The sequence below is a fragment of the Oncorhynchus mykiss genome, chromosome 10, assembly GCF_057628025.1.
Source record: "Oncorhynchus mykiss isolate SJ-2025 chromosome 10, ASM5762802v1, whole genome shotgun sequence".
NCBI classification, from domain to species: Eukaryota; Metazoa; Chordata; class Actinopteri; order Salmoniformes; family Salmonidae; genus Oncorhynchus; species Oncorhynchus mykiss.
In genome coordinates this window covers 6,450,066-6,471,623 of record NC_143031.1, presented here as the reverse complement: position 1 = coordinate 6,471,623, position 21,558 = coordinate 6,450,066, and the positions used below count along the sequence as shown (strand labels likewise).

The 21,558-nt window shown below is 44.3% G+C and overlaps 1 protein-coding gene across 18 annotated transcripts in view; it reads left to right on the top strand.

Moving 5' to 3' along the window:
- Window positions 1-16,762, top strand: part of larp1 (La ribonucleoprotein 1, translational regulator) — a 54,965-nt gene extending 38,203 nt beyond the window's left edge. For 3 of the 18 annotated variants that reach the window (XM_090188815.1, XM_090188826.1, XM_090188821.1), the window contains 10 exons: window positions 250-434; window positions 1,199-1,609; window positions 3,022-3,145; window positions 3,520-3,725; window positions 5,646-5,752; window positions 5,933-6,090; window positions 6,474-6,618; window positions 10,171-10,280; window positions 10,531-10,658; window positions 13,493-16,762. In XM_090188815.1, coding sequence (XP_090044941.1) covers window positions 250-434; window positions 1,199-1,609; window positions 3,022-3,145; window positions 3,520-3,725; window positions 5,646-5,752; window positions 5,933-6,090; window positions 6,474-6,618; window positions 10,171-10,280; window positions 10,531-10,658; window positions 13,493-13,717 — 1,799 coding nt within the window. In that variant the 3' untranslated portion in view covers window positions 13,718-16,762. Of the gene's footprint in view, window positions 1-237; window positions 435-1,180; window positions 1,610-3,021; window positions 3,146-3,519; window positions 3,726-5,645; window positions 5,753-5,932; window positions 6,091-6,473; window positions 6,619-10,170; window positions 10,281-10,530; window positions 10,659-13,492 lie in introns of all 18 variants that reach the window. The other 15 variants (XM_036989572.2, XM_090188825.1, XM_090188820.1 and 12 more) reach the window with 5 other exon arrangements.
- Window positions 16,763-21,558: the final 4,796 nt, after the last annotated feature.

Sequence of the window (21,558 nt, the reverse complement as noted above, 5' to 3'; positions counted from 1 at the left end):
GTGATACTGTGAGGTGGACTCCTTCAGATTCAGTCGAAGGCTCTCTTGCTGTGTCAAGTAGACCCTGATTAGGCAAAGCTGATTTAGTCCATTGGGTTGCTTATCTGGTGAGCTCACTCACCGCTCTGTCCACCTTGTACATCTGTAGGCTTGTCTAATGATCACCTGTCTGTCCACATGGTACATCCTGTAGGCTTGTCTAGACTAGGGATCACCTATAGTCAATCTAATCGACAGAATCTGCTCCAGGGTCTCCCCGGTCCTCCACACCCACCAGGGGCTCAACCAGGGCCTCCATGCAGCCCAAGGTGGAGCAGGACGTGTCCAACCTGAAGAGCATGTCCAAGGGACTGTCGGCGAGTCTCCCCGACCTGGACTCTGAGTCCTGGATCGAGGTGAAAAAGAGGCCCAGGCCCTCCCCGGCCCGACCCAAGGTGAGTGGAGCTGAAGGAGAGGAGAGGGACGGAACGTGTTCCGGAAGGGGGATTCAAACCTCACAATACGATATTGTCGTGATATTTGGGTGCCAATATGATATGTATTGCAATTCTCACACTTCTTTGTGTGTTGCGAGATTCAACACTGATTTTTATTGCGATTTGTTCAGCCAATCATATTGCTCACCAAATGTCTGCTGCAGAGGGACGAGAGCCTTGAGAAAATTAGTTTAGATCAGTCAATGAAATAGAAATGCTGAAAACAGAATTGTCTCCCTAATTTAAAAAAAAACAAACAAGATGGAGGACAAGCTATGAAGGAAATACTGGAGTTTTGGTGCAGGGGACAGCCAACTAGCGCAAAAATAACATTGCGAAATTGTCAAAACGATATGACACAATTTATAATATCCCTAATGTGGTCTACATTTATTCCCCCCCATCGCTTATATGGATATCAGGGCAATGTTGCATCAAAACCCAATGATTATAAAGGCTTCCTTCAAGACACTTACGACCAATTTCATGACCTAATATCTGCATCCCAAATGGCACCCTATTCCCTATTTAGTGCACTACTTTGGACCAGATCCCTAGTCAAAAGTAGTGCACTACATAGGGAATAATAGGGTGTCATTTGAGGGTATATACACTGCCCTCTCTCCACTTGTCTCCCTCTCCACCTTTGTTTTGTCATCCATCCATACCTCCCTCCCTCCTCCCTGGGCGTTAACTGACGGTAGACCCCCTCGTTGCAGCAGAAGGAAGAGGCTGTCTCCCCGGTGCCCCAGCCAGGCCCCAGCCCGATCCCCTCGGTATCCCCAGCCCAGGCCTCGGCCACGGGAGCCAAGGAGGAGCAGGACGAGCCCGAGGAGCTGGACTTCATGTTCGACGAGGAGATGGAGCAGATAGATGGTCGCAGGAACACCTTCACCGACTGGTCCGACGACGACTCGGACTGCGAAATCGCCGACAACGACGTTAACAAAATCCTCATCGTGACTCAGACGCCGCCTTACCTGCGCAAGCACCCGGGTGGCGACCGTACGGGCCACCACACGTCACGCTCTAAGCTGACCAACGAGCTGGTGAAGGTGATCAACGACGGCCTGTACTACTACGAAGCAGATCTGTGGGATGACAACTACGAACCCGAGTACGCCACCATCAAGGTCAGTCCCTTTCGCTGAGACGTCAACTCCGTAGTCGGGTATCAAGAAAGGTAAATCGAGTTAAAACCCACAGGGATTAGTATTTGTTTGTTTGTTCAATTATTGTTGCCGATGGGAATGTGGTGAATAGCAGAATTTCCCCTAACTAATTCCATATCTCTTAGTTAAATTAGGCATGTTTAACCTAGCTTCCACCAGGCCCAGAAACTATTTCAACAATAATAAACGATAACAACAAAAAAAACTGTTGTATGCATCACTGATATATAACTTAAGTGGGCTATTCTGAAAAGTTCCAGGTGTCTATTCTGGCTGCAGTTGTGGATGTTTCTGTCCCAAGGCCTGTGAGCACGCGGGGGGGGTCTGGATGTGGCGGGCCACAGAATGGTCGTGTTGCCATTTTGAATGTGTGTTTGTTGTCCCTGCTCTCATTGTGACAGGGCTCTTTGTGCCCGTTCACGTGCCCCCCCTCAATCCAGTGGTGTGTGGAAAAGAGTTCCCTTGTTTATAAATAAACCCTAACTAGGCTTGCCTCCGCTTTAGCTAAAGGCTCTGTTTAAGTGGGTTTTCGGGGGGGGGGGGGGGGGGGGATATATTACTCTTCAAATGCCTTCAGAGGTAACTTTGCTAGACTTCGCGATGGCTGGGGCTGGAAATGTAAGTAGTGCTTCAAAAATGGCACCCGTTTCCTCATTTTGGTGCTGTGCTTTTGACCAGAGTCCTATGTGCCCTGGACAAAGCAGAGCTCTATGTAGGAAACATGTTTCCATGTTTCTGTGTGTAGTTTAGTAGTCGTTGTTTTTGCTCATTTTTTTTCCTACCAGTTTTGTCTTTGAGGAAAGTTGATTATTGTGTGTTGTGTTTTGGAGATCGTTAACAGTTGACATCCAGACTAGTTTGAAATGGACCGGGATGAAATAGTAGTTCGATTGAAGGCTCTACTATAGCCTTGTAGTTTCACCATGCCCTGTGTGTGTGTGTGTGTGTGTGTGTGTGTCCAACCATAACCCAACCATTAGAAGGTACATTAGGCTACATAAATCATAGATGACAGGCCATTAACTATATCCTCCGGCTTTTGTTGTTTTGGACATGCAATGAGGCATGGTCCAATGTTTGGCTTTTTGAATGTTCATCGCCTGGACACATAACGGCTAGTCCTGGACACATAACGGCTAGTCCTGGACACATAACGGCTAGTCCTGGACACATAACGGCTAGTCCTGGACACATAACGGCTAGTCCTGGACACATAACGGCTAGCCCCGACTAAAAAGCACTTTCAATGGAGAATCAAAACGTTTTTTTTTCTCTCTTAGACTGGGCTCAAATCTGCCTCTCTGGACAAACAAACCAGCCCATTAAGTTTGACCACTGTCTCACTGAGGCTCTCTGCCATGTTGTCTCTGCAGCAAGAGGTGGAGAACTTCAAGAAGGTTCACCTGATCAGCCGAGAGGAGTTTGACTGCCTGACCCCAGAGCCCCCTGTCGACCCCAACCAGGAGGTACCCCCGGGACCCCCCAAGCCCCAGCAGAGTGAGTACCACGGACTACACACACACACACACACACACACACACACACACACACACACACACACACGGACAAGGCAGACACGGACAAGACGCCGACCTCTCAATAAAACAGGGATTACGCAGCCTATCCAGTGCCTAGCTCAACCACTGAACTGAACGAACGGGCAATGACACCATGGAGCAGAACAATGAGTTGGTAGCGGGTCTATGGCTTTTTTGCAACACACACTGAAAAGCTTGGAAACTATAGCAATACCCTCCACATAAGATACCTGTCTTACTCATGTGCATATCCTTTATATAGCTGTGATACTAAAATGACCCATAACTGTATTCCAGATATCACTCATGACTCCTATGTCTCACATCTCTCAGTTCCCGTAGACGCCTTGGCGAACAAACTGTTCGGTGCCCCCGAGCCTTCCACAATAGCACGCTCCCTCCCGACTACTGTGCCTGACTCGCCCAACTACCGCAGTGCCCGGACACCCCGCACGCCACGCACCCCGCACCGGAAGGACCCCCCCATGACGCCCCGCTTCTACCCCGTGGTGAAGGAGAGCCGGCCTGTCGACGCCATGGTAACAAATAAGAGTTTCTGCCATTTAGCTTCGACTCATGTTGATCTCCCAGGGGAACAGCCTGTTAGATGTTGATCTCCCAGGGGAACAGCCTGTTAGATGTTGATCTCCCAGGGGAACAGTCTGTTAGATGTTGATTTCCCAGGGGAACAGTCTGTTAGATGTTGATCTCCCAGGGGAACAGCCTGTTAGATGTTGATCTCCCAGGGGAACAGCCTGTTAGATGTTGATCTCCCAGGGGAACAGCCTGTTAGATGTTGATCTCCCAGGGGAACAGTCTGTTAGATGTTGATCTCCCAGGGGAACAGCCTGTTAGATGTTGATTTCCCAGGGGAACAGCCTGTTAGATGTTGATTTCCCAGGGGAACAGCCTGTTAGATGTTGATCTCCCAGGGGAACAGCCTGTTAGATGTTGATCTCCCAGGGGAACAGCCTGTTAGATGTTGATCTCCCAGGGGAACAGCCTGTTAGATGTTGATCTCCCAGGGGAACAGTCTGTTAGATGTTGATTTCCCAGGGGAACAGTCTGTTAGATGTTGATCTCCCAGGGGAACAGCCTGTTAGATGTTGATCTCCCAGGGGAACAGCCTGTTAGATGTTGATCTCCCAGGGGAACAGCCTGTTAGATGTTGATTTCCCAGGGGAACAGCCTGTTAGATGTTGATCTCCCAGGGGAACAGTCTGTTAGATGTTGATCTCCCAGGGGAACAGCCTGTTAGATGTTGATCTCCCAGGGGAACAGCCTGTTAGATGTTGATCTCCCAGGGGAACAGCCTGTTAGATGTTGATCTCCCAGGGGAACAGTCTGTTAGATGTTGATCTCCCAGGGGAACAGCCTGTTAGATGTTGATCTCCCAGGGGAACAGTCTGTTAGATGTTGATCTCCCAGGGGAACAGCCTGTTAGATGTTGATCTCCCAGGGGAACAGCCTGTTAGATGTTGATCTCCCAGGGGAACAGTCTGTTAGATGTTGATCTCCCAGGGGAACAGCCTGTTAGATGTTGATCTCCCAGGGGAACAGCCTGTTAGATGTTGATCTCCCAGGGGAACAGCCTGTTAGATGTTGATCTCCCAGGGGAACAGTCTGTTAGATGTTGATCTCCCAGGGGAACAGCCTGTTAGATGTTGATTTCCCAGGGGAACAGCCTGTTAGATGTTGATCTCCCAGGGGAACAGCCTGTTAGATGTTGATCTCCCAGGGGAACAGCCTGTTAGATGTTGATCTCCCAGGGGAACAGCCTGTTAGATGTTGATCTCCCAGGGGAACAGCCTGTTAGATGTTGATCTCCCAGGGGAACAGCCTGTTTGATGTTGATCTCCCAGGGGAACAGTCTGTTAGATGTTGATCTCCCAGGGGAACAGCCTGTTAGATGTTGATCTCCCAGGGGAACAGCCTGTTAGATGTTGATCTCCCAGGGGAACAGCCTGTTAGATGTTGATCTCCCAGGGGAACAGTCTGTTAGATGTTGATCTCCCAGGGGAACAGCCTGTTTGATGTTGATCTCCCAGGGGAACAGCCTGTTAGATGTTGATCTCCCAGGGGAACAGCCTGTTAGATGTTGATCTCCCAGGGGAACAGTCTGTTAGATGTTGATCTCCCAGGGGAACAGCCTGTTATTTGCCCCCTTTCAAATGTGTGCAACTTTTGCATAGAAAAGGGGGCCATTCCTTTGCCACAGCACTGTACATATAGATGATATCAGATTTATACTGCGCATCTGTTTATACATATGATTTGGAAAGTGTGTCTCACTTCAAACTGACGACTAGGGCTGGATTTGGGTGTGGGCGTCTTGACTTCTGTCATTCTCCTGGTGTAGTTAACTGCCCTCTCTCTATCTCTCTCTCGATCTCTCTCTCTCGATCCCTCTCTCTCTCTCTCTCTCTCTCTCTCGATCCCTCTCCCCCTTCTCTCTCCAGACCCCCAGGAAAAGGAAGACCAGACACAGCTCTAACCCCCCAATGGAGTGCCACGTTGGCTGGGTGATGGACTCACGAGAACACCGGTCCCGCACTGCCTCCGTCAGGTGAGACAAGTCTCACCTGTGTGATTTGCGAACGTGTACACCTGTTCATTTTACCTACAAAATTGAGTGGTTTATTTGTTGAGTGGTTTACCACGTTGGTAAGTCTACTCGTATGTTCATTTCAGGTTTAATTTATCCTTGATGTCTGTGTATTTAATGACCCGTCCCCCTTCTCTCCAGCTCCAACGCCAGCCCCTCAGAGGGTACCCCTGCATTGGGGGGAATTGGCTGTACCCCCCAGTCGCTCCCCAAGTTCCAGCACCCCTCCCACGAACTGCTCAAGGAGAACGGCTTCACTCAACATGTTTACCACAAGTACCGTCGGCGCTGCCTAAACGGTACTCATAGCTACCATATATATCCCCCCCCCCTAAACACACAGACACACAGACACACGCAGATCAGTCATTCACGCACTTAAAGAGTACATGCGTAGTACCTTTACCATTTCATATACTGTTTCCATTGCTCACTATTTTCCATTCAGAAACGTCTGACTTTGTCACAGTCTCTAGAAAGTCACGTTGTCCCACACACAGTTCACATTACACTTGTGTGTAAATTGCAGTGGCTTACTTTGATACTCAGGTTGCATTTCAAATAGCAACCTGGTCCCTACATAGTGCACTAGTTTTGAAAATATGGGGAATAAGTTGGCATTTAGAACACAACACAGCCAAAGTGTCTCACCCTTTCACCCTTTCTACTCCACCAATCACAGAGCGCAAGCGGTTGGGCATCGGCCAATCCCAGGAGATGAACACGCTGTTCCGTTTCTGGTCGTTCTTCCTAAGGGATCACTTCAACAGGAAGATGTATGAGGAGTTCAGACAGCTGGTGGTGGAGGACGGCAAGGAGGGATACAGGTAAATGTTTCATTTCGTTATTTGCTTAATACTCATCCATCTACAGATTACACGTAGATATTTGACTGTGTGGAGTGGCCGCGGATCCGACTTTACCTCGACCTTTCTTCCCGGACAGCGAAAGGTTTGAGAGGGTCTATCTCATCTGCTCGCAGTATACTCTAGGTAGAGACAACACACAGGCAGTCTAAATAGCGATTTGATTCTTCTGTTTTCACCATTTCAAACATTGACAAAGCAGGGGGCAGTCGGGTCAAAAGTAGAAGCGGTCTTTTTCAGCAACTCCGGCTACGATATGGCAGCATAACTATATAGATTACAGCATCACAACTGTACACGTGTGGCTAAAATGCAGGCTGTTTGTGTAGACCCTCCCCCTGCTTGTACCTACTACATTACCCTTAGTTAAAACATACAGAGAAGGTTGAGGCCTACTGGAGGGGGGGGGAGAAGCCTACTGGGAGGGGGGGGGTGGTTGAGGCCTACATCATCAATTCACCTACTCCGAGTCTCACAAAGACACGGTGGTTGGAAACAAAAATCTCATATTTGGACTCTAGACCAAAGGACAGATTTCCACCGGTCTAATGTCCATTCTTTGTGTTTCTTGGCCCAAGGAAGTCTCTTCTTCTTATTATTGGTTTCCTTTAGTAGTGGTTTCTTTACAGCAATTTGACCATGAAGGCCTGATTCACGAAGTCTCCAGTTGATGTTGAGATGTGTCTGTTTACTTGAACTCTGAAGCATTTATTTGGCCTGCAATTTCTGAGGCTGGTAACTCTAATGAACCTATCCTCAGCAGCAGAGGTAACTCTGGGTCTTCCTTTCCTGTGGCGGTCTTCATGAGAGCCAGTTTCTTCATAGCGCTTGATGGTTTTTTCCGACTGCACTTGAAGAAACTTTCAAACTTCTTGATATTTTCCGTATACTGACCTTCATGTCTTAAAGTAATGATGGACTCTAATTTCTCTTTGCTTATTTGAACTGTTCTTGCTATAATATGAGAGAAAAGAACAGCTTTTACCAAATGCTATCTTCTCTATACCACCATCGTCTGTATACCACCCCTACCTTGTCACAACACAACTGATTGGCTCAAACGCATTAAGAAGGAAATACATTCCAGGTGACTACCTCATGAAACTGGTTGAGAGAATGCCAAGTGTGTGCAAAGCTGCCATCAAGGCAAAGGGTGGCTACTTTGAAGAATCTCAAATATAAGATATATTTTGATTTGTTTAACACTTTTTTAAAAATGTTTTGGTTACTACATGATTCCATGTGTTATTTTATAGTTTTGATGTCTTCACTATTATTCTACAATGTAGTAAACCCCTTGAACGAGTAGGTGTTCTAAAACTTTTGACTGTGTGTTGATGGATAGTTGTGACAGAACACACCACGACAAGAGAACACTACATAGAGACCTAAGACGACAACATAGCAATGCAGCAACACAGCATGGTAGCAACACAACATGACAACAACATGGTAGCAGAACAAAACATGGTACAAACATTATTGGACACAGACAACAGCACAAAGGGCACGAAGGTAGAGACAACAATACATCACACAAAGCAGCCACAACTGTCAGTAAGAGTGTCCATGATTGAGTCTTTTGAATGAAGAGATGGAGATAAAACTGTCCAGTTTGAGTGTTTGTTGCAGCTCGTTCCAGTCGCTTCCTGCCGCAAACTGAAAAGACGAGCGACCCAGGGATGTGTGTGCTTTGGGGACCTTTAACAGAATGTGACTGGCAGAACGGGTGGAGGATGAGGGCTGCAGTAGGTTTTTCAGATAGGGGGGATAATAATAACCAAATTCTTCTAGTATAACAAATTTAGCCCTGGTCTCATAAACACTCAAGCCCACGTGCTAGTGAGTAGCCAGCTGAACTTTATGTTTTAATTAAGTCTATTTGCTCGCTAACAAGGCAGAGCTGTTGAACTGTTGTGAGTACACATTCCTGTCTGTTTTTCGATCCACTTGGCCTGTAAAACTTTGTTTTTTTTATGTTTAAATCAAGTGGCCTACCTAGATAAGATGATGCTTATTTAATGAGAATGGATTTGCCAATTCCTTTATAACAATGCCTATGTTTATGCTCATTGCACATTTTAGAAAAACACAGACTAGAAACACAACGAGTGTTTGTCTAAAATGCGGTACGTGGTATTTTCCACAATCATGCGCATTGATGATCTCGTTTTAGTTTAGGTTTCTACATTTTGGGACATAAAAAGGGTAGAAAGGTTAGTCGTCTTTTACAGTAAAGTAATGTCTAAGCATTTCGGTGTCCATATGACTTTTTTTTTTAATTATGTATTTTTTTCCTGTTGGGCCAGTCCTCAAATGCAAATAGCTAGTTTAAGCAGCTTGTCAGAGAATACGTTAGTCTTCTGTTGTTGTGAGTGGCAAGGGGAGGGGCTTTGGTGTGGGAAGATGCTCAGGAGGAGGGGCTTGGTGTCTGTGAAATGGGGAGATGCTCAGGAGGAGGGGCTTGGTGTCTGTGAAATGGGGAGATGCTCAGGAGGAGGGGCTTGGTGTCTGTGAAATGGGGAGATGCTCAGGAGGAGGGGCTTGGTGTCTGTGAAATGGGGAGATGCACTGGAGGAGGGGCTTGGTGTCTGTGAAATGGGGAGATGCTCAGGAGGAGGGGCTTGGTGTCTGTGAAATGGGGAGATGCTAAGGAGGAGGGGCTTGGTGTCTGTGAAATGGGGAGATGCACTGGAGGAGGGGCTTGGTGTCTGTGAAATGGGAAGATGCACTGGAGGAGGGGCTTGGTATCTGAGAAATGGGAAGATGCACAGGAGGAGGGGCTTGGTGTCTGTGAAATGGGAAGATGCACAGGGGGAGGGGCTTGGTGTCTGTGAAATGGGAAGATGCACCGGGGGAGGGGCTTGGTGTCTGTGAAATGGGAAGATGCACAGGGGGAGGGGCTTGGTGTCTGTGAAATGGGAAGATGCACAGGGGGAGGGGCTTGGTGTCTGTGAAATGGGAAGATGCACAAGGGGAGGGGCTTGGTGTCTGTGAAATGGGAAGATGCACAAGGGGAGGGGCTTGGTGTCTGTGAAATGGGAAGATGCACAGGGGGAGGGGCTTGGTGTCTGTGAAATGGGAAGATGCACAGGAGGGGCTTGGTGTGGGAAGATGCAGCGGAGGAGGGGCTTGGTGTCTGATGTGGGAAGATGCACAGGTGATGAAACCAAAAAGTCACGGACCATTCAATATTTTTATTTACAAAAAAATTGATTCTCGCGATACAGGCATTTGGGACATTGGTTTTAGCGTGTTCATTTGAATGAATTCTATATATCGCCCAGCCCTAGCTCTTAACACACCTGATTTAATCAGTCTTCCATTTAGACTACCGCATTTAGTTTGATTATCCATCTTACTGCTGGGTTGGAACAAAAGCCAGAACTGTGTGGCCTTCCAGGATCTCAGTTGCCCACTACGGGTGTTGGATGAGTGTTCGTTTAGTCTGCTTGATCACCACACAAGGCAGATTGTTAAAAAAAATATATATATATATGTTGTGTGTTGCAGGTACGGTCTGGAGTGTCTGTTCAGGTACTATAGCTACGGACTAGAGAGGAAATTCAGACCAGACATCTTCAAAGACTTCCAGGAGGAGACCATGAAAGACTACGAAGCTGGTGAGAGGTCGCCTAGGGAACGCCCAACTGTACACATTCTCACCGTGCAGTAACTCTCCGTACTATGCTTCCAAAAAGGAGTGCATTTCAACATCCCAAATGGCACCCTATTCCACATAAAGTGGGCCACTTTTGACCCAGAGCCTTACAGAGGGATTAGGTTGCCATTTTGAGACTTATCCTTAATGACGTTAGCCCCCTTAACACTGTCCCTTCTTCTTGTTTTTTTCTGTGTCCCTGTCTCTCACAGGCCAGCTGTATGGACTAGAGAAGTTTTGGGCGTTTCTTAAATACTCCAAAAACAAAAACATGGAGATCGACCCCAAGCTGCAGGAGTGCCTGAGCAAGTTCAAGCGTCTTGAAGATTTCAGAATCGATGTAAGTAGAGAAATCTGTGAAAGAATTGTTTTTGTTTTTTTCTACAATAACTTTTTACTACTTGGGAAAACCTGTTTTTTTTTTTTTTAAGTGTGAATTTAGACATGTTTACTACAACTTTTACTACCAGCCACATGTGTGAATAACAGCGGTTTTATCAAGGCTGTTATCAGAGTGGTATCATCAGGGCTCTTAACGCGCTACCAATTTGGTCAAAATATTTTGCTGTGCGACCAGAAGTTCTATTCTGGAAGTACTGTGTGACTATGGGGGAAAAAAATCTCCCAAATAATAATTGTAACTTCTTAGGGCTGCAATCCCGTTAATGGGATGATATGACAACAGCCAGTGACAATGCAGAGCGCCAAATTCAAACAACAGAAGTCTCATAATTAAAATTCCGCAAACATACATGTACCTTATACCATTTTTAAAGGTAATCTTGTTGTTAATCCCACCAAAGTGTTCGATTTCAAATAGGCTTTACAGCGAAAGCACCACAAACGATTGTTAGGTCACCGCCAAGTCACAGAAAAATTCTGCCATTTTCCCAGCCAAAGAGAGGAGTCACAAAAAGCACACATAGAGATAAAATTAATCACTAACCTTTGATCTTCATCAGATGACACTCATATGACTTCATGTTACACAATACATGTATGTTTTGTTCGATAAAGTGAATATTTATATAAAAAAATCAAATTTTACAGTGGCGCGTTACGTTCAGTAGTTCTAAAACATGCGGTGATTGTGTAGAGAGCCACGTCAATTTACAGAAATACTCATTATAAATGTTGATGAAAATACAACTATTATACATGGAATTAGAGATATACTTCTCCTTAATGCAACCGCTGTGTCAGATTTCAATTTTTTTTTTGCGGAAAAAGCAAACCATGCAATAATCTGAGTACAGATTTCAGACATCAAAGCAGCCAAAAAGATATCCGCCATATTGGGAAGTCAACAGAAGTCAGAAATAGCATTATAAATATTCACTTACCTTTGATGATCTTCATCAGAATGCACTCCCAGGAATCCCAGTTCCACATTAAATGTTTGATTTAGTTCGACAATGTCCATCATTTATGTCCAAAGAGCTACTTTTGTTAGCACGTTTGGTAAACAAATCCAAAGTCAGGAAGTGCGTTCCCTAGTTGCAGACAAAATGTCAAAAACGTCCGTTACTGTCTGTAGAGAAACACGTCAAACGATGTATGGAATCAATCTTTAGGATGTTTTTAACATAAAACGTCAATAATGGAATAACCTTTGATGATGAACCGGAGAATAACCTTTCCGACCGGAGAATTCCCATATCTGTAGAAAAGCAATGAAACGAGAGATACCTCATGGTGACACAATTTCCCTAGTTAAAAGAAATTCATGTTAGCAGGCAATATTAACTAAATATGCAGGTTTAAAAATATATACTTGTGTATTGATTTTAAGAAAGGCGTTGATGTTTTTGGGTAGGTACACATTGGTGCAACGATAGTGCTTTTTTTCGCGAATGCGAAAGGCTTGTTAAATCCCCCGTTTGGCGAAGTAGCCTGTGATTCAATGATAAATTAACAGGCACCGCATCGATTATATGCAACGCAGGACAAGCTAGATCAACTAGTAATATCATCAACCATGTGTAGGTAACTAGTGATTATGCTAAGGTAGTTTTTTTTATGAGATACGTTTAATGCTAGCTAGCACCTTACCGTGGCTCCTTGCTGCACTCGCATAACAGGTAGTCAGCCTGCCACGCAGTCTCCTCGTGGAGTGCAATATCATCGGCCATGATCGGTGTCCAAAAATGCAGATTACCGATTGTTATGAAGAACTTGAAATCGTCCATTCCGATTAATTTGTCGGCCTCTACTTCATTGTTTGGGTCGGCAGGTAGTCTAGCGGTTAGTGCGTTGGTAAAATAACTGAAAGGTTAGGCTGGATTGAATCCCCGAGCGGACAAATAAAACATTTGCCATTCTGCTCCTGAGCACTGTTCCCTGGTAGGCCGTCATTGTAAATAAGAATTTATTTTTAACTGACTTGCCTAGTTAAATAATACTTTCTTTTTTTTTTTTTAAACTTAGGCTCAAGAAGCTTTTGGGAAACTGGGCTGTGGTAATTTGACCAGTTCATTTTAAACATTTGGGGGCACAGAAGATGAATGATCATCGCAATGAATTAAACACATTTCTTGAATGTCCTCGTCCCAAACCTGACATTTGGAGACATTATCTATGTAATGCATCTCAATAGGAAAATGGCACTCATACACAATGTAGGAACCTAATATTCCACAAATGACTTAGTCATTTCAATGACAGGTGTTCGTATCAAATTTGAGCTTTTATAATAAACTAATGTATTTAGTGTTACATATTAGCTTCTAAGGCACAGCATGTGTTTGGAAAGTAGCTAGAATTCATTATATTGTATTTTCTGGTGCTCCTAACCTTTTTAAGTGGGAGCACCAGTGCTACCATTTTTTTGGTAATTATAATTTAGAGCGTTGGCTATCATACTCGTTCAACAAGACTTTTATCAGAGTGCTATTATGCTCCGTCAGGCTTTTGTAGGTTCAAGGTACTGTGCAAGTGGGTTTGTTAAACATTAACAAAATGGCAGCCATTGCTGCAAGACTCGTCTCTTGGCGGCCCTGTTCACCCTGTAGTTTTGGACTCCACCTCAAATGGCACGTAAGACTCTGGTCAAAGTTGTGCACTAGAGGGAATACCGTGTAATTTGGTGACGCATGGTTTTGTTACAGAACGTTCTGTTAGAATGTCTGTGGGGCCCCAGTCAATCCCAAATCTCACCGTTGTCCTTCCTTTCAGCCCCCGATGGAGGAAGGGGGTCGCAAGAGACACTCATCCAGTGGAGACGGTCGTCGCCGCCACCCCTCCCAGGGTTCCAGCCGCCCCCACAGCCAAACTGGCTTCGGCCCGGCCCCGATCGCCCAGGCCCCCGCCAAGGATGATGCCAGAAACAGCAGCCAGAGCCAGCGACCCTCGGCCCAGGCCTCGGCTACCACCGCATCAGACACCAAGCCACCAAAGTAAACCCCCGGACAACCCGCGGATCAACTCAACGTCATCAAATCCTTTTCTGCAACACAAGGGGGGGGGGGTCCAATGGTTCACGCCAAGCATGAGAGAATGACTTTGATGAATGTCTCGTGATTGAAATAAATCAAGGCTCTTCCATTTTTAATTTTTCTTTCTTTTGTTTGAAACAGAGTTTTGTCTTGTTGGAGACAAAGACTATTGAAGGAATGGATAAAGTGTTCCATTGTAGTTTTTAATTTTAAATTTTTTTTTTGCTAACCTTAGCAACATATATTCTCCCGGTGGTTACTATGTGGGAATGAAGATGGGGGTTTTTTTTGAGCACGTTTGATGGCAACTGCAAACCTTGTGGCCCCCTTTCTATCGTTGGACCTCCTTTCCATTTGGCACCATCTGTTGGCTGACAGATGAGTGATTCTTCAAGATCTGATCTTTTTTTTCTTTCTTTCTTCTATGGGGTGAGTGGTGGATTGGAAACTTGATACTTTTGAAAAAAAATTAAGGAAAACAATATTTGACTTGTTTTGGGCTGGAGGGAAGATCAAAATCAAGAAGAAACCAAATGATTATAATAAAAGACTTGTACCAGTCCCTCAGTATGAGCAAGATCGTTGAAAGTTGCCTTATTTTAATGGTTTTTCTGCTTAATTTGTGCCCGCCACCTTAATGTCGATTGTACAGCATTGATAATTGCAAATATGCAACATTGGTCATCACCTACAGTAGTGGCCACTCAGTGACACCCCCCCCCCACCCCACCGCCTGCCAAACAGCACCCCTTCTGAACTGTCTTCCAAGTGTCATATGGTCTGTTACAAAGCCTCCCCACCCCTCGGTGTGTTTGCAATTTGTGGCTCTTTGTGCTAAAATGCTTTGCTGGGGGGGACACACACCCACCCCTAACACCCCCCCCCCCCCACCCCCCCAAATCACCAACCTCCGAAGGACAGTCTGCGTCCAGCCATCGATCTGTTCATCCTATCATCCATCCATTGTACACCATTCAGGCTACAGGACTGGAATCACCAATCCGGATGACTTGACGACAGAGGAAAGGCTCTCAGTCCCAGTAGATCTGGCATGCTGCGGCAGGTGCTTTAGGTGTGTGGTGGGCTTTGTTTTGAGGGGTGGGGGGTGTAATGGTCTGCTTTCCAGGGCTAAACAAGACAAGGCAGTCTGCAGCTTGGCATGGCCTATACCCCCGCATCCCACCACCACTCACACACACCAGTGTTTCTTCCAGAGAGTGGTGGCTCTACTCTGTTCTTCTGGAGAACTGTAACCAATGGACAAGGCTATGTATCACCTCTGACCCCAACCAACCTGTTATATTCCCCTACATCCAGTCAGATCAACTATAATAATCTAGTTTAGATAACTTAATCTTTAATCCGACATGAGTACTGATGATATCAAATAGATGAGTTTTTTTTTTTTTTTTTTTTGTCCACTAATGTAAATGTGAATTGGACAGATGAAGAGAAATTACACCTCCCGGCTACTTGTTTTATTGTTTATAGAACAGATTATATATTCATTCGCCTTACATGTGTACGTACTCAAAATGTTCTCATCTCTTATTGCTTTTTAATTTGCTGTGTTTGAAGCTAGGGTATGTCTCTGTATTGAATGTGTGTTTTGAAACCTCTGGACTTTCAAGAAATGGGAAAATTAGTATAGTACAAATAAAGGGAAATTTACATTAGGGCATCAGCTGACATTTAATGCAACAACAGACATTACAAATTTCCAGGAAGTGTAGAGTTCAACTCCAAATCAAAGTTACTTTGCAAAATGTTATTTTGATGAGTTGTGTTGACAAATTGTGTGATGCGAATCGCTGGTGTGTTCACGCCCAACAGCAATTTAGAACGAATTGTACCATGAGTTAATGTTGGTGGTTGAATAGTCCCCCTAACTAGTTATTGATCAGTGACGTACAATGGTCCTCTTTTTTTTTAGTTAAATACAAATTAGCATAAATAACAGTTAAACTATACCATCTGCTGGAGGGGAAATGGGGTGATTCAGATTCACTGGTGGTTCCTCCTGTGTTAGAATGTCCAATTGTCTTCATGTTTTGTTTTTTTTTTGTTTCAAATGATATCTTTATTAACCCTCCCCGCCATTGTTGAACAATTTACAAGAGTTTAGCGAGAATTAGCTATGTTTTAGCTGTTTTGTTGTGGGCTTAGTTCAATGGAGCTTCGGGGGTCAATTCAGGAGGCTGATATGAATCACTCAAGAAATCCTTTCCTCGAGGAATAAAGACGAGAAGAAAAAAAAAAATACGACAAAAGTCCCAACCATTTCCCAACCCAGTTAATCCTCTGAGAGGATGTGGTGTGTCACCAGGGGGCGCCCTTCCAGACAGCCACACAGACAGATGTCCCCACCCCCCCAGTGAATGTGACCTGTGCCCCCTCCGCCAGGATAGAGGGGGGCAGGTGCTCTGGGGGTCCAGCCTTTTTCTTTAGCATAGTGACAAACCCTGCGGATGGATCAGCGGGCGCTCCGATGAACTCTAGGGGGCGCCATGTCTGGCATCCTGCAGGGTCAGGGTGGACTGGGCCAGACTTTTGAAGAGAAAGAGGGAGGACGAGGAAGATGGACGTAACCCGCCTTGGGTTTGTCAACCGATGTCACTATTTGAGAGGATGTGAATGGCTATGATGTCTGGGAACTGAACTAGGAGAAACAATTCCATAAAGCCATATAAATAGAAAAACAGCTGTACATGAACCATTAAAAAAAAAAATGTTAATAGTTCATTATCTTTAACAATATCCCAGGCTTGTCATGAGAAAAAAAAAAGATTTAAAAAATAAATAAATAAAAAGGAACCAAAAAAAAAATATATAAAACAGAAAAATGTAAAATACTCGACTGAGATCTTGTATTATAACATTTTAATATTCATAATATCTGCTTTGTAGGCTGATGTGATTCGCTATTAGTGTTATTTGTAATTTGTAGTAATTATGCTTTTCCTTATTAAATACAACAAAAAAAAAACACAAAATGGACAAAAAAACCTCACCACCTCCTGTCATCGTCCTCTTTATTTATTTGTTTCGTCTTTTGCTGTGGGGATTTCCAGAAAGCCGAATGATTAAATTAGCCAGTTGACTTTGGTAAACCGCTACATTAAACTCTTGTTTTTCTGGTTGGAATAAGAAAATTCATTTTTGTATTCGGGAATGTAATTCAGACCCTTTGACTTCTCCCCCACATTTTTGTTACGTTACATCCTTATTCTAAAATGGATTAAATACAATACTTTCCTCATCAATCTACAAAGAGTATCCCATAATGACAAAACGAAAACAGGTTTTTAGAAATGTTTGCTTATTTATTGCAAATTTAAAAAATTAAAAAATGAATATCTTTTCTACTTAAGTATTCAGACCTTTTGCTATGTGACTCAAAATTGAGCTCAGGTGCATATTGTTTCCATTGATCATCCTTGAGCTGTTTCTACAACTTGATTAGAGTCCACCTGTGGTAAATTCAATTGATTTGGACACATAGCCTGGTTCCTCTCTAGGTTTCTTCCTAGGTTTAGGCCTTTCTAGGGAGTTTTTCCTAGCCGCCGTGCTTCTACACCTGCATTGCTTGCTGTTTGGGGTTTTAGGCGGAGTTTCTGTACAGCACTTTGAGATATCAGCTGATGTACGAAGGGCTATATAAATAAATTTGATTTGATTTGACATGATTTGGAGAGGCGCATACCTGTCTATATAAGGTGCCAGAGGGGAAAAAAACCAAGCTATGGGGTCGAAGGAATTGTCCGTAGAGCTCTGAGTCAGGATGTGTCGAGGCACAGATCTGGGGAAGGGTACCAAAACATTTCTGCAGCATTGAAGGTCCCCAAGAACACAGTGGCCTCCATCATTCTGAAATGGAAGAAGTTTAGAACCACCAAGACTCTTCCTAGAGCTGGCCGCCCGGCCAAATTGAGCAATCAGGGGAGAAGGGCCTTGGTCAGGGAGGTGACCACGAACCTGATGGGCACTCTGACAGAGCTCCAGAGTTCCTCTGTGGAGATGGGAGAACCTTTCAGAAGGACAACCATCTCTGCAGCACTCCACCAATCAGGCCTTTATACACCTTAAATACAGGTGTGCCAAGATTGTAGCGTCATACCCAAGAAGACTCATGGCTGGTATCGCTGCCAAAGGTGCTTCAACAAAGTACTGAGTAATGGGTCTGAATACTTATGTGAATGTAATATGTTGTATAAATATTTTTTTTACATTGACTATTTCTAAAAAATTATGTTACGTGTGTAGATTGATGAGGGGAAAGGAAACAATTTAATACATTTTAGAATGAGGCTGTAATGTAACGAAGTGGAAAAAGTCCAGGGGTCTGAATACTTTCTGAATGCCCTGTAACCTGCTCCAGGTTTAGGCTAAATAAGGGCTAATGCAGCGTTCATATGCTAGGAAACTCAAATGTACGACTTGCTAACTGGTTACAATTATACACGTGCCTCGTTCAACGGAAATGTCCGTTTTCTAGTGTTCACGTGAACGCAGCATCACTCTTATTTATCCTGAATGATGTCTGAGCTGCGAGTAGAGGACCAATGAGATCATACTAATCTGTATTACAATGGTGCATATTGCTCTCTCCACCTGCCACTAACTCTAGCAGGTTTGTATTGCGCGTGTCTGTCGCACATGGCTAGTCGAACGCCGAGGTCTTCCCTGAGACAATGCTGAAACACAAGTCCGTGGGTGAATCAGTGCAACATTTTCATGCGCCAACTTCTTTCATTTTTGATTATCTTGCAAATTCAGCAGGCCACGATGTGAAATAGGCTTTTAGAAGTGAAGTTTTTATTTGTTTTTAAACTTCTCGTTAAATGCCGTCTTTGGTGTCAATGCACAACCACAATCAGTTTTTTTTTTCTCCCCCCAATCGTATGATATAAGGATTGTATTAAGTCATACAAAAGTGTGCCTGACGTTTTAAATGCATTCTGTCAATTACTAAATGTGTAATGTGATAGGTATTTTAACATTACCATTTTTTAAAAATGATTTAATCAGTCGTCTTCCTCAAATGAAGGGGATGATGACGCGATCTTTTGAGAGCGGGAGGGAATCTGATTTGATTGGTCCTCAACACGCAGCTCAGACGCTTCGTTCAAAATAAATGGAGTTAGCCCTGAGTTGGCTTGCCGGTTAGTTCTGGGGGATTCGTTGTCATAGAATTGTACCTGGCTAATTTGGTGAGCCATATCCGTGGTACCGGTTATCCCAAATTGAACTCGGAGTTGACCAAAGTTACCTCGCTAATTTCTCAAACCTGGTTTGTAGTGTAATGAGGCTCTGACCACTGATAGATGATATTGGTTAGACTAATACTAGGGTTGTAAAATTCGGCTAACTTTTACAGAATACTGGTTGGAGGGTCCTGTTTATTCCCTCTGGGAATATTCCAACTGGGAATTTGGGGGAAAATTACCTCCATTTTCCAACCCTTACTGTAGCAGACTATTGATTATGTGTGAGAGAATGAGTATAACATATTTACAGATGTAACGATGCTGTTGAATGAGTATAAAATATTTACAGATGTAATGATGCTGTTGAATGCTGGTTTTGTGTCAACTCTCAGAAGAAATTCAAATAACACATCTCATTTCTTTCAAAGATTTTATGCTACAATGCACAGAGTCGGACAGATCCCCACCTTCCCATGTATCAATCAGGGCAGAGGTTGTACATTACAAAATGGTGACAAGGATGGGATTGTTGTGTGGTTTTCCATGTATCTACAAACCTAACATTTTGGCCTGTCAAATGATGGTATAATATGATATAATTTGTATATAAAATATAATTTGCTGTGATTTGCTCAAGGACTGTAATTTAAGAATTTTCATATATAAAATATGGATGTAATGATTAATCAAATTAGTTAAAACATTTTTTATTTTTTTTATTTTTATTTCACCTTTATTTAACCAGGTAGGCTAGTTGAGAACAAGTTCTCATTTGCAACTGCGACCTGGCCAAGATAAGGCATAGCAGTATGAGCAGACAACACAGAGTTACACATGGAGTAAACAATTAACAAGTCAATAACACAGTAGAAAAAAGGGGAGTCTATATATACATTGTGTGCAAAAGGCATGAGAAGGTAGGCAAATAATTACAATTATGCAGATTAACACTGGAGTGATAAATGATCAGATGGTTATGTACAGGTAGAGATATTGGTGTGCAAAAGAGCAGAAAAATAAAAATAAATAAATAAAAACAGTATGGGGATGAGGTAGGTGAAAATGGGTGGGCTATTTACCAATAGACTATGTACAGCTGCAGCGATCGGTTAGCTGCTCAGATAGCAGATGTTTGAAGTTGGTGAGGGAGATAAAAGTCTCCAACTTCAGCGATTTTTGCAATTCGTTCCAGTCACAGGCAGCAGAGAACTGGAATGAAAGGCGGCCAAATGAGGTGTTGGCTTTAGGGATGATCAGTGAGATACACCTGCTGGAGCGCGTGCTACGGATGGGTGTTGCCATCGTAACCAGTGAACTGAGATAAGGCGGAGCTTTACCTAGCATGGACTTGTAGATGACCTGGAGCCAGTGGGTCTGGCGACGAATATGTAGCGAGGGCCAGCCGACTAGAGCATACAAGTCGCAGTGGTGGGTGGTATAAGGTGCTTTAGTGACAAAACGGATGGCACTGTGATAAACTGCATCCAGTTTGCTGAGTAGAGTGTTGGAAGCAATTTTGTAGATGACATCGCCGAAGTCGAGGATCGGTAGGATAGTCAGTTTTACTAGGGTAAGTTTGGCGGCGTGAGTGAAGGAGGCTTTGTTGCGGAATAGAAAGCCGACTCTTGATTTGATTTTCGATTGGAGATGTTTGATATGGGTCTGGAAGGAGAGTTTAGAGTCTAGCCAGACACCTAGGTACTTATAGATGTCCACATATTCAAGGTCGGAACCATCCAGGGTGGTGATGCTGGTCAGGCGTGCGGGTGCAGGCAGCGAACGGTTGAAAAGCATGCATTTGGTTTTACTAGCGTTTAAGAGCAGTTGGAGGCCACGGAAGGAGTGCTGTATGGCATTGAAGCTCGTTTGGAGGTTAGATAGCACAGTGTCCAAGGACGGGCCGGAAGTATATAGAATGGTGTCGTCTGCGTAGAGGTGGATCAGGGAATCGCCCGCAGCATGAGAAACATCATTGATATATACAGAGAAAAGAGTCGGCCCGAGAATTGAACCCTGTGGCACCCCCATAGAGACTGCCAGAGGACCGGACAGCATGCCCTCCGATTTGACACACTGAACTCTGTCTGCAAAGTAATTGGTGAACCAGGCAAGGCAGTCATCCGAAAAACCGAGGCTACTGAGTCTGCCGATAAGAATACGGTGATTGACAGAGTCGAAAGCCTTGGCAAGGTCTATGAAGACGGCTGCACAGTACTGTCTTTTATCGATGGCGGTTATGATATCGTTTAGTACCTTGAGCGTGGCTGAGGTACACCCGTGACCGGCTCGGAAACCAGATTGCACAGCGGAGAAGGTACGGTGGGATTCAAGATGGTCAGTGACCTGTTTGTTGACTTGGCTTTCGAAGACCTTAGATAGGCAGGGCAGGATGGATATAGGTCTGTAACAGTTTGGGTCCAGTTTGGGTTTGGGTCCAAATGGAGAGCTTTCTTTAATCTCAATGTCCACTTGTTTTTTTACATGGCATTGTGGATTTTAGCTGTATAGATGATGTATTTGGGATATTTTCAGTAAATTTACAATGCTTTCAGACAATGTGATTCATTGCAGGGGGGAAAAAAAAGTGCACTAAAATGAC